The 16,113-nt window shown below is 38.7% G+C and overlaps 1 protein-coding gene and 1 long non-coding RNA gene across 2 annotated transcripts in view; both read left to right on the top strand.

The window, feature by feature from the left end:
- SDHAF3 (succinate dehydrogenase complex assembly factor 3) overlaps nucleotides 1–2,951 on the top strand; it is an 87,712-nt gene extending 84,761 nt beyond the window's left edge. The window contains exon 2 of the mRNA XM_006061076.4: nucleotides 2,261–2,951. Coding sequence (XP_006061138.3) covers nucleotides 2,261–2,464 — 204 coding nt within the window. The 3' untranslated portion in view covers nucleotides 2,465–2,951. The remainder of the gene's footprint in view (nucleotides 1–2,260) is intronic.
- Nucleotides 2,952–6,086: 3,135 nt separating this feature from the next.
- Nucleotides 6,087–15,815, top strand: LOC123334654. Its single transcript, XR_006552653.2, has 2 exons — nucleotides 6,087–7,819; nucleotides 11,997–15,815. It is a non-coding gene; the product is annotated as an uncharacterized LOC123334654 (long non-coding RNA).
- The last annotated feature ends 298 nt before the right edge of the window (nucleotides 15,816–16,113 follow it).

Here is a 16,113-nt window from a genome sequence, read left to right on the forward strand (position 1 = left end):
CCCATTTTTTTTCTAGGAGTTTTATGATTTTAGCTTGTTTGTTTATGTTTTTCATCCATCTCACAGCACTAATTTCTGTATGTTGTGGGAGGTAGGGATGCAGCTTTATTCCTTTGCATGTGGAAACCCAGTTTTCCCAGCAGTATCTATTGAAGAGATATTCTTTCCCCCCATTGATGGACTTGATTGCCTTTATCAAAAGTCAGTTTGCCATATGTGTAAGGGTTTATTTCTGAACTCTCAGTTCTATTCCATTGGTGTATATATCTACCCTAAAGCCAGTATCACACTATTTTGATTATTTAGTGTAACTTTGTAGTAAGTTTTAAAATTGAGAACTGAATACTCCAACAGATTGTCTTGGCTACTCAAGGCTTCACATTTTCATATGAATTTGAGTTTTGGTTTTTCCATTTCTACAAATGAATAACTTCTTAAAAAACTTGCTTTTGGATTCTGATTACTTTAGAGATTTAATCAGGTCAATACAGACATTTAATTCACATAATGGATTATAAAGAAGTGTCTAAACACTTGTCCTTTCTTCTACAATTGAATTGTTTCTAGTGTTTTGCTTTTATAAACAATGCCATAATGAACATTCTCTGCATGATACTTGTCCATGTGTTGGAAAGTTTTGTTAGGACAGTAGTTCTCAACCTGGGCAGTTTTGTCTGCAAGAGAACATTTGGCAGTGTTTGGAGACGTTTTTGACTATCAAGACTGAGGAGGAGTGCTACAGGCACGTAGCAGGTGGAGAGACCAGAAAGTGAAAGTGAAGTTGCTCAGTCGTGTTCGACTCTTTGTGACCCCATGGCCTGCAGCCTGCCAGGCTTCTCTGTTCATGGGATTTTCCAGGCAAGAATACTGGAGTGGGCTGCTATTTCCTTCTCCAGGAGATCGTCCCAACCCAGGGATCGAACCCAGGTCTCCCGCATTGTAGGCAGATGCTTTTACCGTCTGAGCCACCAGGGAGAGACCGGAGGTGCTGCTAAACATGCCACAGTGGTGGAGCAGATTCCCACCCACCCAACTACAAAGCATGATCCAAATTATACAATTTGCAAATAGTACCGAGGTTGAGAAACTCTGCTCTGGGGCATATACTTAGAAGTGGGATTTATAAAGCCCTAGAATGCTTCCCTGGTGGCTCAGGTGGTAAAGAATCTGCCTGCAAAGTTTGAGACCCAGGTTTGATCCCTGGGTTGGGAAGATCCCCTGGAGAAGGAAATGGCAACCCACTCCAGTGTTCTTGCCTGGAGAATCCCATGGACAGGGGAGCCTGGTGGGCTGTGGTCCATGGGGTCACAAAGAGTCAGACACAACTGAATGACTAACACTTTGACTTTCAGGATGTGTACAGTTTTTTTGTTATTATATTAATGGATTTCTATAAAACATGAAGATATTATTTCCAATTCAAGTAAAGGTTTTATTTGGAATACCTGGAATTAAAATGAAGGTTTCTTTGGTGATGCTGGTAATCCAGCAGTTATAAGCAATTTAATTGTCTTAAACCAGATAAAATAGCAGCATTATCCAGAGTTCACTTAATTTGTTTACTTGCCCAGAGGGGCACGTAATTTTTTAACTTTGTGAACTGTACTTCCTGCCTGATTACAATATTGATTTTAGAGTGAGAATCTGCTGCTAATTAATCTGTGTTGAACAATGGTAGTTGTAGTATCAAGTTGACTGAATGGGAGAAAAAATACAGTGTGAAAAATGTAGAATTTTTTTTTTCTGACAAAGATGTTTGTTAAATATTGAAAGCTTAAAGTTTGAAAAGTTTCTCTCTGTGATTTAAATTGGTTTTCAAATTGAAGACAGAGGAATGAACCTTAAGAATTTCAAGACTCACTTTTAAGCCTATAAGACCCATAGTTCTGCATCTGAAAATGTGATGAAATTTATGTCTGGGAACTGTGTGTGTTTTCGTGTACGTGCCATTTTGCATATGATTTTGGGTAGTTTATGCGTGTTCCTGAAGCCTGTTCGTGGACCGCTCCTACTCCCTTTGAGACTTCCAGATTTTCCGATTCAGCACTTTGGTAAAATTCTTAAAATGCTAATAATAAGATACAGGGTATTTGAAATTATCACTGAGTAGTGAAGACACAGCTATATATTGTTCATATCTGATTTGCCAAATACATAAGACTCGGTGGTAGAATTAAGTCCTTCAGTGTTAAATGAATGAATACAGATCTTATTTTAATATATATTGCCTTCATTTTTTTGTTGTTGTTCTTTTTACTAGGCATATGCAGCAGTGCTGTGGCAACAAGCTAAGGAAAGCAGACAAAATTCAACTGAAAAAGCGTGTTTTGGAATCTCCCTACCAGAAGAAAAACTTAATGACTTTCGTGATGAACAGATTGGACAGTTGCAGGAACTGATGCAAGAAGCCACTAAACCCAACAGGCAATTTAATATTACTGAGTCTAGGGAACCGAAGCTTTAGTCTATATAATACAGTTTCAAAAAGCATTTCCAGTTCAGAGCCCTTTAACTAATTTGTTTTTAAAATTTGTTTCTTAAGCTTTTAGGTTTTGAGAATGCCTGGTGTTAATGAAATATTCTTTTATTTGGGGTATTTTGAATGTTGTAATATACAGATCAGGATCATGAGTGGATGAAACTGCATTTATTGAAGTAGTAACAGTTGCTGGGTAGGATTTGTGTTTTGGACTACATAAGAAAGAATGGTTGTAAACTGGACAAGCTTGTGAAATTTTCCCCCAAATTTTATATGTAAATTTGTTTTAATGCTATTCATGTTTAAGCATTAATCTTGTGGCTCTAGCTGTATCAGATAAGTATATCATGATAGATACAGAATTCCAAGGTCATTATTTAATTCCTATTTGCATGGAATACCTTTTTCTATCCTCTCACTTTCAGTATCCCTAGATCTGAAGTGGGTCTCTTATAAACAGCATTTATAGGGATCTTGTTTTTGTGTCCATTCAGCCAGTCTGATTTTTGGTTGGAGCATTTAATCCATTAAGATTTAAGGTAATTATCAACATGTATGGTCTTACTGCCATTTTGTTAATTATTTTGAATTTGTTTTTGTAGGTCTTTTTTTTTTTTTTTTTTTTTTTTTGGTTTATGGTTACCATGAAGTTTTAATACAGCAGTCTATATTTTAAGTTGCTGGTCTCAAATGCATTTCCAGTGTCCTGCGTTTGTACTCTCTTCTCTTCTCACAGTCACTGGTTTTGATAGATTTGTGTGTGGATGATTGCCTACTTTTACTGTATGTTTGCCTTTATGGGTGAGCTTTCCCATTTGTAATTTTCTTATTTCTAGTTGTAGCCTTTTTCTTTTCTGTCTATAGAGTTCTTTAGCATTTGTTATAAAACTGGTTTAGTGGTGCTGAATTCTCTTAGCTCTTGATTGTCTATAAAACTTCTGATTTCTCTGTCAAATCTGAATGAGAGCTTTGCTGGGTAGACTATTATTGTGAAATGTGAAATTGCTCAGTCGTGTCTGACTCTTTGTGACCCTATAGACAGTAGCTTGCACCAGGCTCCTACATCCATGGGATTTTCTAGGCAAGAGTACTGGAGTGGGTTGCCATTTCCTTCTCCAGGGAATCTTCTCGACCCAGGGATCGAACCCAGGTCTCCCGCATTGATAGACAGACACTTTACCGTCTGAGCCACCAGGGAATCAAAAGAATATCTGGAGGTTGTAAAGACCTCACTAAACCTGCTCCCATAATTTACATTTTAAGATTACAGGACTAGCCAGAAGGTTTTTTCCAGAGACTGTCCTCAAGCAGGATACATTATTGTTATATAATCCTAAGAAACGTAGAGGGAAAAAAAGTTAGTCCTTTCTTCCTCCTTGAGAATTCCAGACCCCAGAGTATTATTAGTTGTAGGTTTTTCCCTTTCATTACTTTAAATAAATATATCATGCCACTCCCTTCTGGCCTGCAGAGTTTCCACTGAAAAATCAACTGCTAACATATAAGGGATCCCCATAAAGTTAGTTGTTGCTTTCCCCTTGTTGCTTTCCATGTTCTCGCTTTGTCTTTAATATTTAATCAGATATTAATATGTGTCTTGGTGTGTTCCTCCTTGTGTTTATCCCTTTGGGTGGGGCCAGGTCTCAGTGTCAAAATGATGGCCTCCAGGAGAGCTCATACCAACAGGTATTTCCTGGGGCCCCACCACCTGACCCTCCAAGAGCGGCAGGTGGGTCTGGCCCAGGCTCCTTGTGGAGCCACTGCTTTGTCCCGGGCCCCAGTGCATGTGAAGCCTTGTGTGCGCCCTTCCAGAGTGGAGTCTGTTTCGTGCAGTCCTGTGGAGCTCCTGCACTCAAGCCCTGCTGCCCTTCAGAACTCCGGGGGCTCCTCCCCCCAGTGACAGACCCCGAAAGCTGGGCAGCCTGCCGTGGGGCCAGAAGCCTCACTCCTGTGGAAGAACATCTGTGATGTAATTATTTTCCATTTGATTTGATTTGATTATATTGTGAAAGTGCCCCTCCTCCTCTCACTGTGACTTCTTCGTCTGTGGGTATAGAAAGTCTTTGGGGGCGGATTCAAGTCTAATTTGTCAATGGTTGTTCAGCAGTCAGTTGTGATTTTGGTGTTTTCATGAGAGGCAGTGACCTGAAGTCCTGCAAGGTTATTATTTAAATACATTGTTATCCTGAAAACTTCATTTCTGCTTTTAATAATACATAAGATTACTCTTTTAAGTGTTTCGTCTTCCTAAGTCAGTTTATTTACAATGAAAGGTTAAAAAGTAGCTTTAGAATTCAGTATTATACATATTATCATTTGTCTAATAGATTATACAATGTATAATACATTTCTGTGGTGTTTGTTAGTAACAGATGACCCCTTAAATAATTTGTAGTTACCTGGAGAATCTCATGGCCTAGTTCATGGGGAGATAAAAACACTTTCATTATTTTTTTTCTTACACTTGATTTATAAACTGAAAAAATCAAATGAAAATACCATTCATATTCTAAAATGCTTATGAATTTTAAAAATATATTACACACTAAAATGACTTGGATATTAATTATGTATGTTTACTCTGAGATTAAGTGATCATTTTCAGATGCAGTTGTTTATATCAGCTTTTTTAAAAAATTAATTCATATTTGCTCTGTTTTGCTGTCGTGTCCTTGTTAGTCCAAACTCTCACCTCTCTTACTTGGAATTTTAAGAACTTACTGCTAATCATTTTCTCTGCATCCTCTGTGACCACATACAATCTATCTCATACAAATATCAGAGTAATATTTTTAAAATGAACATGTATGGCCGCCAGGTCCCTCAGTCCTTTCTTCCATCTATCTTGGAGTCAGTCCGTAGATGGATGGGTGAGGCTTTCCGAATAAGCTAAGTGGTCAGTAATTAGTCTTTACATTATAACAGGCTCTAGGAATAGACAGTGAACAATATAAAACTCTTACCCTGAAGTTTAAAATCTCAGCTACATGCAGGAATGCTGTTTCATCATAAACAGATACACTACTTCCTCAAAACTGTATAGTACTATTTTCAATTTGGTTATACTTTGTTTTTCTTGTTCTTTGGTTCCAGACTCATATCTCTTCATCTCATGTCTGCCAGCATTTTAGTGACCTTAGTATTAATCCACGTGGCCGACTTACCTAGTAACCAGATGATTCTCTGTTGGTTTCACTAATGCAGCCACCCATTTTCTTGGCTACACTTAAAACTGCTTTATTCAAAACTGAATAAAGCTTCAATTTTGAAATTATTAATTGCAGCATTCCATGCTTTTGTCATTGCTTTTTAATGTGATTAGATTTTCACTCCTGCTGTACCTGGTCATTCTTTCAGCAAATCCCTGTTGTCCTGATGAACCTATCTGCAGAGCAGCAATGGAGACAGACGCTGAGCACAGACTTCTGGAAGTGGCTGGCAGGGAGGAGGGAGAGGGTGAGAGGCTCAGAGAGAGTAACCAGGAAATATACATTACCACATGTAAAATAGACAGCCAGTGGGAACTTGCTGTGTGACTCAGGGAACTCAAACTGGGGCTCGGTAACAACCTAGAGGGGTGGGATGGGGAGGGATGTTCACATGGGAGGGGACATGGGTAAACCTGTGACTGATCCATGTTGATGTTTGGTAGAAACCAACACAATACTGTAAAGCAATGATCCTTTAATTAAAAATAAATAAGTAAATAAAATACCTGTTGAGAACCTTTATATGCCAGGCATCATTTTAGAGACGAATACAACACTTGTCAAAGACCAAATGTCTGTCCCTACGGAATTTACATCCTAAAGGAGAGGAACGAAATGCACAAAATAGGTAGGTGGTAAGAATCATGAAGAAAAATAAAGCAGGGGTGGGGGACAGAGCCGTGGTTCCCACATTATGAACGCTGATCCCCCAGGGCACCACAGAGACCCTGCAGTGGTGTTACCGCGTATGTCAGATTTTTCAGGAAATCACAGCTCTGTTGATTGGATATCACACAGTTACTTGCTTGAGGTAGTTCATAGTTTACTGTTTATTGCAACGTTCTTTTGGATGACGTATCTTTGTAAACCTGGGCTTTAGCAATTGATGTGAGAAAAGCAAATAGCACACAAAAATTAGTGACAGAAAATGTTCGGTATGATTACAATATTTGAGAAACTGTGGTGTCCAACAGGTGCTAAATTGTTAGGCCTTTAATACCTCTGAGTTGTTTGAACTGTGTTCTGAAACTGTTGTGGAATTCCGTTTCATGTAGGTGTACTGTGCAAACTGGTGGAATCAGCAGTATTGGAGAATGGTGTGTAACTGAACTCATTAACTCATTAGTCTTACCACTCAGTTTGTTCCCTGTTATTCCTTTATTACCTTCCTTTCCATCCCAATCTGCCCTGATTTCTGTGATCTTTCACTTCGGCCGTGTAGCTATACCCTTGATGTCACTGTCTGCTTTTTCCTCATCTGCTGCTCCACCAAGGTAACCGCTCACTTGCCAAAATTAATAGTGTATTCATCAGTATAAGATCGATATGTTACCCTATGAGACTTGAGAATGTTATTAACTCTCTCCTGCTTTTAAATCACTACTGCCTGGTTTGTATACTGCCTAACTCTCCTTTAGGTTATAGTTCTTCTTTTTAAAATAGTGGTATTCTCTGGGATTTCATGTTTAGGACTCCCACTTTATACATCCATTACTTCAGATATTAGCTGTACTCAAATCTATAGCACCAACCTAAACCTCATTTCTGAGCTTCAGATCTGTGTTTGAAATTCTGTTTGGCATTTCCAACTCATATTTAAAACTACACTTATTTTTCTTCCCTCCTCAGGGAATGAATGATATTAACATATACTCAGTCCAGAATTCTATAACTTAGCCTAGATCTTCACGATTTGCCTGGAGGCCGCCGCCTCATTATTCAGTTCTAACAACTCCAGGTAGTGGATTGCAAAATAACCATAGTTCTCTATCGTTCCTGGTACCCATGGCCTTTGCACTGTGACTGCGCAGCTCCTCCCATTGGCAATGCCATCCATGTTATAGTTCCCTAAACCTGGAACTGGTCTTGTTTCTTGATTTGCTAGAAAGAGTGTGGGCAGTGTGACATTAGGGAAGCTTAGGCGCTAGGCTGTGGAGCTGTGTCCTTTCACGCCTGTGCTGCTGCAAACCTGCCCGGCTGCTGTGGGAACAAACCCAGCCCTGTGGAGAATGTGGAGCAGAGGCAAAGCCATCCTGCACCAGCCAGCTCACGCCAAGTGCAGACGCACCAAGGACCCCAGCCAAGCTCTGAAGGACCGCCTGGCTGATCCCACCAGCCCAGACTGCCAAGTGTAAGTTAAGTAAAGGAGAGTTCTTTTAAATCCCTATGTTTTGTTATATAGAAAAAATAACTAATTTTAAAATCATTACTTTTTCTCTACCTGAGATTTTAGACTTAGAGTTTTTTTTTCCCTGTAGTAACTTACATGTGGTTTCCTTGTCTTTGGCATACTTCTTAATATATTCTCTATGCGGCTGTAAACGTTGCCTTATTGACATGCAAATCTGATTTGGAAATGGTACACTTAGCATCCTACCATGGTGGTGATAGTTTAGGGGAAGCTAACACAGGTTCAGTTCAGTTCAGTCACTCAGTTGTGTCCAACTCATTGCGACCCCACGAACCACAGCACGCCAGGCCTCCCTGTCCATCACCAACTCCCAGAGTCTACCCAAACCTGTCCATTGAGTCGGTGATGCCATCCAACCATCTCATCCTCTGTCATCCCCTTCTCCTCCTGCCTTCAATCTTTCCCAGCATCAGGGTCTTTTCAAATGAGTCAGCTCTTCTCATCAGATGGCCCAAGTATTGGAGTTTTAGCTTCAAAATCAGTCCTTCTAATGAACTGATCTCCTTTAGGATGGACTGGTTGGATCTCCTTGCAGTCCAAGGGACTCTCAACAGCCTTCTCCACCACCACAGTTCAAAAACATCAATTCTTCGGTGCTCAGCTTTCTTTATAGTCCAACTCTCACATCCATATATGACCACTGAAAAAACCATAGCCTTGACAAGACAGACCTTTGTTGACAAAGTAATGTCTCTGCTTTTTAATATGCCGTCTAGGTTGGTCATAACTTTCCTTCCAAGGCGTAAGTGTCTTTTAATTTCATGGCTGTAATCACCATCTGCAGTGATTTTGGAGCCCAAAAAAATAAAGTCTGACACTGTTTCCACCGTTTCCCCATCTATTTGCCATTAAGTGATGGGACTGGATGCCATGATCTTCGTTTTCTGAATGTTGAGCTTTAAGCCAACTTTTCACTCTCCTCTTTGACTTTCATCAAGAGGCTTTTTAGTTCCTCTTCACTTTCTGCCATAAGGGTGGTATCATCTGCATATCTGAAGTTACTGATATTTCTCCCAGCAATCTTGATTCCAGTTTGTGCTTCCTCCAGCCCAGCGTTTCTCATGATGTACTCTGCATATAAGTTAAATAAGCAGGGTGACAATATACAGCCTTGACGTACTCCTTTTTCTATTTGGAACCAGTCTGTTGTTCCATGTCCAGTTATAACTGTTGCTTCCTGACCTGCATACAGGTTTCTCAAGAGACAGGTCAGGTGGTCTGGTATTCCCATCTCTTTCAGAATTTTCCATAGTTTATTGTGATCCACACAGTCAAAGGCTTTGGCATAGTCAATAAAGCAGAAATAGATGTTTTTCTGGAAATCTCTTACTTTTTCAATGATTCAGCGGATGTTGGCAATTTGCTGTTTGGTTCCTCTGCCTTTTCTAAAACCAGCTTGAACATCTGGAAGTTCACGGTTCCCATATTACTGAAGCCTGGCTTGCAGAATTTTGGGCATTACTTTAGTAGTGTGTGAGATGAGTGCAATTGTGCGGTAGTTTGAGCATTCTTTGGCATTGCCTTTCTTTGGGACTGGAATGAAAACTTACCTTTTCCAGTCCTGTGGCCACTGCTGAGTTTTCCAAATTTGCTGGCATATTGCTCAGCACTTTCACAGCATCATTTTTTAGGATTTGAAATAGGTCAGCTGGAATTCCATCACCTCCACTAGCTCTGTCCATAGTGATGCTTCCTAAGGCACACTTGACTTCACATTCCAGGATGTCTGGCTCTAGGTGAGTGATCACACCATCATGATTATCTTCGTCGTGAAGATCTTTTTTATATAGTTCTTCTGTGTATTCTTGCCACCTCTTCTTAATATCTTCTGCTTCTGTTAGGTCCCTGCCATTTCTGTCCTTTATTGAGCCCATCTTTGCATGATGTGTTTCCTTCGTATCTCTAATTATCTTGAAGAGATCTGTAGTCTTTCCCATTCTGTTTTTTTCCTCTATTTCTTTGCATTGATCACTGAGGAAGGCTTTCTTATCTCTCCTTGCTATTCTTTGGAACTCTGCATTCAAATGGGCATATCTTTCCTTTTCTCCTTTTCTTTTCATTTCCCTTCTTGTCACAGCTATTTGTACGGCCTCCTCAGACGGTCATTTTGCTTTTTTGCATTTCTTTTTCTTGGGGATGATCTTGATTCCTGTCTCCTGTGCAATGTCACGAACCTCTGGCCATAGTTCATCAGGCACTCTGTCTATCAGATCCAGTCCCTTAAATCTATTTCTCACTTCCACTGTATAGTCAAAAGGGATTTGATTTAGGTCATATCTGAATGCTCTAGTGGTTTTCTCCAATTTAAGTCTGAATTTGGCAATAAGGAGTTCATGATCTGAGCCACAGTCAGCTCCCGGTCTTGTTTTAGCTGACTGCATAGAGCTTCTCCATCTTTGGCTGTAAAGAATATAATCAGTCTGATTTCGGTGTTGACCATCTGGTGATATCCATGTGTAGAGCCTTGTCTTATGTTGTTGGAAGAGGATATTTGCTATGACCAGTGCATTCTCTTGGCAGAACTCTATCAGCCTTTGCCCTGCTTCATTCTGTACGCCAAGGCCAGATTTGCCTGTTACTCCAGGTGTTTCTTGACTTCCTTCTTTTGCATTCCAGTCCCCTATAATGATTCAACATCTTTTTAGGGTGTTAGTTCTAGAAGGTCTTGTAGGTCTTCATAGAACTGTTCAACTTCAGCTTCTCCAGCATTACTGTTCAGGGCATAGACCTGGATTACCATAATATGAATGGTTTGCCTTGGAAACGAACAGAGATCATTTTGTCCTTTTTGAGATTGTACCCAAGTACTGCATTTTGGACTCTTTTGTTGACCATGATGGCTACTCCATTTCTTTAAGGGATTCCTGCCCACAGTAGTAGATATAATGGTCATCTGAGTTAAATTCACCCATTCCAGTCCATCTTAGTTCGCTGATCCCTAGAATGTCGACATTCATTCTTGCCGTCTCCTGTTTGACCACTTCCAATTTGCCTTGATTCATGGACCTGACATTCCAGGTTCCTATGCAATATTGCTCTTTACAGCATCGGACCTTGCTTCTATCACCAGTCCCATCCACAACTGGATGTTGTTTATGCTTTGGGTCCATCCCTTCATTCTTTCTGGAGTTATTTCTCCACTGATCTCCAGTAGCATATTGGGCACTTACTGACCTAGGGAGTTCCTCTTTCAGTGTCCTATTATTTTGCCTTTTCATGCTGTTCATGGGGTTCTCAAGGCAAGCATACTGAAGTGGTTTGCCATTCCCTTCTCCAGTGGACCACATTCTGTCACACCTCTCCACCATGACCCGCCCGTCTTAGTTGGTCCCACACGGCATGGCTTAGTTTCATTGAGTTAGACAAGGCTGTGGTCCGTGTGATCAGATTGGCTAGTTTTCTGTGATTATGGTTTCAGTGTGTCTGCCCTCTGATGCCCTCTGACAACACCTTCCATCTTACTTGGGTTTCTCTTACCTTAGATATGGGGTATCTCTTCACAGCTGCTCCAGCAAAGCACAGCTGCCCCTCCTTACCTTGGACGTGGGGTAGCTCCTTTCCACCGTGGAAATCAGTTGGCAATGTGTATTGATAACTTTAAAAATTATCATACCTTTTTGGACCTAGTAACTCTTTCTAGAATCCTATCCTAAGGGGAAAAAATTAGAAGTGTGGACAAAACCTTTGATATAAACATGTTATTAGAATTGGTGTTTAAAAGAGTCAAAATTTGAGAACAAAAATTTCCCATATGTCAGAAAGATTGAGTTGTAATTACTTGATAATCGAAAAATTTAAATTTAGGTTTACAAACGGTTTTTAAGGACATGGGAAATTTCTTGACATTAATAAGCATGGAAAGGATGCTATGAAATAGACAACATTCTCAACAAAGATGTTAGATTTCCTTTTCAGTACTGTGGCAGACTTTGTTAACAGTTCTCATGAAAATGAACTTTTAGGCAGAATTTAAAAGCATGTTTGAGGAGCATTTAGAGTTGGCAGTATCCTAAGAGATTATGTAATTATAAGGCCAATATCTCAGTGAAACTGCTGAAGCCTCTTTTGCCCCAGGGGTGAATTTCAGCTTTGGTTTTGATGGTCCTTTTGAACCCAGTAGGCAGAAGACAAAATGTACAGCCCAGCAGAGGTGGGGAAAGCCAGCCCCTAAGGACTACACCCTCAAGGTAAGAGTGTGCCAGAAGTGAACCAGCTCCAGTGTTGCTGCAGAATTGGTCACCCCAAATTCAAATTGTCTGGGTGCTAAAACAACTTAAGTTGTGAATTTAGCGGCCCCAGAATGAATACCTGGCAGATGTGGACAAATCTTTGGAGGATGCTAGGTTCACAAACAGTTTTCCTAGGAAATGAATGCCTTTTAAGTTTAAATGAACAAAGTCCGTAAGGAAGAGACTAGCATCATGAATGAAAGGCAGCAAAGCCCACAAGAGAACAACTTTGAAATTAGCACATGTATAGTACAAAACATCTGTGTTTATATGTTTAAAAAATAAAAATCAAGTTTTAAAATATCTACAGGGAACAAGGCATTATGAAAACTGACTTAGCATATGTGAGAAGGAACCAAGTAGAAATTCTAGAAATGGAAAATAGAATAATTAAAATTAAAAATAAGCCAATGAGGAGGTTTAACTCAGGATTCGATGGGCCTGAAAAGAGAACCAGTGAATACAGAACAGAACAGGATGTAACACTGAAGGGAAACTTGAAAATGAGAGTGGAGAATGAAGCTAAAGGGTCTAATGTCTAGCTGATAATAGTCTCAGATAGATAAATGGTGCGGAAGCAATATTTGAAGAAATAACTGGTGAGAATTTTTAAATCAATGAAAAATATCAGTCCACAGATTTTATCCCAAGTAGGACAAGGATGAAATGCTCAGTTGGGTAAACAATAGTGAAACAGTAGGATGCTAAGGACAAAAAGCTGTGAAAGCAGCTAACATAAGTCATGTAATAACCTTCAGAGCAGCGCCAGCTAGACTTTTCTTTAGCTGACTTCTCAACAGCAGCAGTGGAAGCCAGAAACCAGTTGGATAACTGTCTACAATGTGTGAGAGAAAAATAATTTTCAACTTAAAATTCTACACTCAGCAAATTTATCTCAAGAATGATGGTTGAATACAGTTTAAGACGGCAAAGCACGAGCATGGTTGCCCCCTGCAGGTTTGTTCTTATTAAAGGAAATGCTTTATATGGTATATAGAAAGGTAATGAAAGAAGGAATAAAGGACCAAGACTGTTACTTAGATTAATCTAAAGGAACATTTACCATATGGAACAGTAATGATGTTTCCTGGGGTTAAGAAGTGAGGGATTTAAAAACACAAGAATAACATATAAGTTGGTAGAGTAGTGATTGGAACAAAATCCATTACTTTTTTTTCATTAAAAGGATTAAAGAGTACAAATGCAAGCCTCAGAGTATGAAGAAATGGTTGCACCTCAGATAATGGCCAAAGAAATAATACTCAGAACATCTAAATTCCTACATATCAGTGAGAAAGATGTAAAATCAAATAGAAAATAGGCAAAAAAACTTGAACAAGTAATTCACAAATAGGAAACCCACATGATCAGTAAACATAAAAGATATCCTTTGCCTCATTTGTAATAGAGAAATGAAAATATAAATCAGTGGTACTGCATCACACAACTTCCAGATTAAAATAAGGAAGTTGACAAATAACAAATGCTGTCAAAGATAGGAAGTAATGGAAACTCTGTTATCCTACTAATGGGATTATAACCTCTTTGGAAAACATTTTGACATTCTCTTACAAATTTGAAGGTGTTTATAGTAAACCCACTCAAGCACTCTTGCCTGGAAAATTCCATGGATGGAGGAGCCTGGTAGGCTACAGCCAAGGAAAAGAGTTGGACATGACTGAGCGACTTCCCTTTCCTTTCCTTTCCATAGTCTGTACTTACTGTTGCATTATGATGTGGTAATTGAGTACAGACTTTGCTGCCCACTGTATGGACTTGATTCCCATCTTTCTAGTTCTGTGACCTTGAGCATAGGACTTGATACATAAAAAGAGTAAGGTTTTGTCTCTCCTCCCCTAGCCCCTTCCTGCAAGAATCAGTTTTGCCTTCTTAAGATTTTTGTGAGGGTGAAGTGAGTCAATCATTGTGAACTACTCAGAACAGTACCTGGAAAAGAATAAACACTACAAAGTGCTTGCTGTCATTGTTACCTGCGAATCCCGTTGTTGTTAATATTACTTCACACCAACAACCCATCCTGCGTGTACTTGTGGACGATTAGGGTGCTATACAAGAATGCTCATGTGAAGAGAGAATCACTTTAGCAGCTACAAGTTGGAAATGGTCCTAATGTCCTTCATTAGTAGAATGGATAAGAAGTTATGGTATAGTCATGTAGAAATGAAACGGAATGGTATACCTTCTCATAATACTAATTGAAAGAAGTCAAATATATATAGTATGAATTCATTTGAAGAAGTTCAAAAACAGGCCAAATGAAACAAAAGTTGTAAGAGATGCAGATATTAATGGTAAACTTGTCAAGAAAAGCAAGTAAATAATAGTCATAAAAACTGGGAGGATGGTTATTTGCATGGGAACAAGGTTGTGTGACTGGGAATGGACACATAGGGTCTTCTGTGGTCCTAGGAGGCAGTGTTTTATATTTTGACTAGGTGATATTCGTGTGAATATTTATCATGATTCTTTAATTTTGTTTTATACATTCTCCTGTATATATGGTATACCTCACTATTTAATTTTTTAAACTAGTAAAAACTTTGGAAGTGGGAAAGATAGCTATTGTTCAAAATAACAGCAGAGGAAACAGAGAAATAATAAAAATCTCTGAACTGAAAGACTTTTGGAGACATTTGCTTAAGGTCATAGAAAAAAGGTAAGATGGTTGAAGAAGATACCAATAACCTCCTGCTCTGCCCAATACCCAGCATAGTGGGCCTTGTTTAAAAAGCATTTCACCATTGACTATGGTGTTGGATTTTTAAAACTACAAATTACTGGGTAATTATTTTCCTTCTTTATTGGTATGGGATAGATTACCAGTTTAGAGGGTTAGAGTTTTTAAAAGCTCTCTAGGAAATTTTGATGAATTTCTGAGATTGAGTTTTACTGCTTTACAAAAACAACAGTCCATCATTAAATAAAACCAATAAAGCAGGGGAATAATTATTTTATTTCAATTAAGGAGCAACCACAAGTTTTCTTTCCGTCAGCTTAGTTAGCTCCCCTCTTTTAGCATAAACCAACTCTCCACAATTTTGATGTATTCATAACATTTCATGAAGTTGGTCAAAATGGTGATGTAAGAACTTACCCATTTGTGAGAGAAATAAAAAGTGTTAGTTCTGTGTCTGCACTTGTCGCTTTAATTCATCTGTTATAAAAGTCTTTGCTTTCTAGCCCTGGCACCATTTTATATTGATATGTTTCAAATAAACTTGGCTTTGCAGTGAACACTTGGGGTTGTTTGCATTTTCTCTTTGGTTTGTAATTTTGTTCTTTCATTCAGAGACCTGGTAGAAAAAAGACTAGAGGATCTTTGTAATGTCACTTAGGTTCATACAAAATTATTGACTTTGAAGATGATGGTAAGTTTATATAGCCTAATGTTGTTTTTCATCCTTTCATTCTCAGAAATGATTTAGAAATGTGTTTTGACTCTCAAGATGAGTGAATGTGAAACAGAAATTCACTTGTTCCAACTAATTTTGTGTTCTGGATTTCTGACAGAAACATACAGAAATGCTGGGTTCAGTTGGCAGTTATCATGAGCTTTAACAGATGTATCATTTCTGTACAAATTTTAAGATTAACTGATTCTATTTTAGCAAAGAAATAATAGAATTCAGTGCTATATACCTGAAATAGTACACTCTCTTCAGGGTTTAAAACATCTTAGTGCAAAAGCTGATAAAAGTTGAATATTGAATAATTGTTGCTAAGCAACTTTGAAATAAATATCTGCATAGTAATAGCATATCTAATGATACTGCCACTCACCCTAGATGACTGAAAGGGGAACCAACCACCAGGATAGAAAAGAATAGTAAAATTTTAAACTTAAAGATATATTATTAATGAACTTGTAAGACAAGCTCACTCAAAAGCATTTTGATTTTTAAATATGATTAAACAAAAAGATTATGGTAAAAACAGTTGAATGAACTGGATTTGAATTCGTCAGTATTTTAAACCAACTTTTCT

This window comes from Bubalus bubalis, chromosome 8 (assembly GCF_019923935.1).
Source record: "Bubalus bubalis isolate 160015118507 breed Murrah chromosome 8, NDDB_SH_1, whole genome shotgun sequence".
Classification (NCBI taxonomy): Eukaryota; Metazoa; Chordata; class Mammalia; order Artiodactyla; family Bovidae; genus Bubalus; species Bubalus bubalis.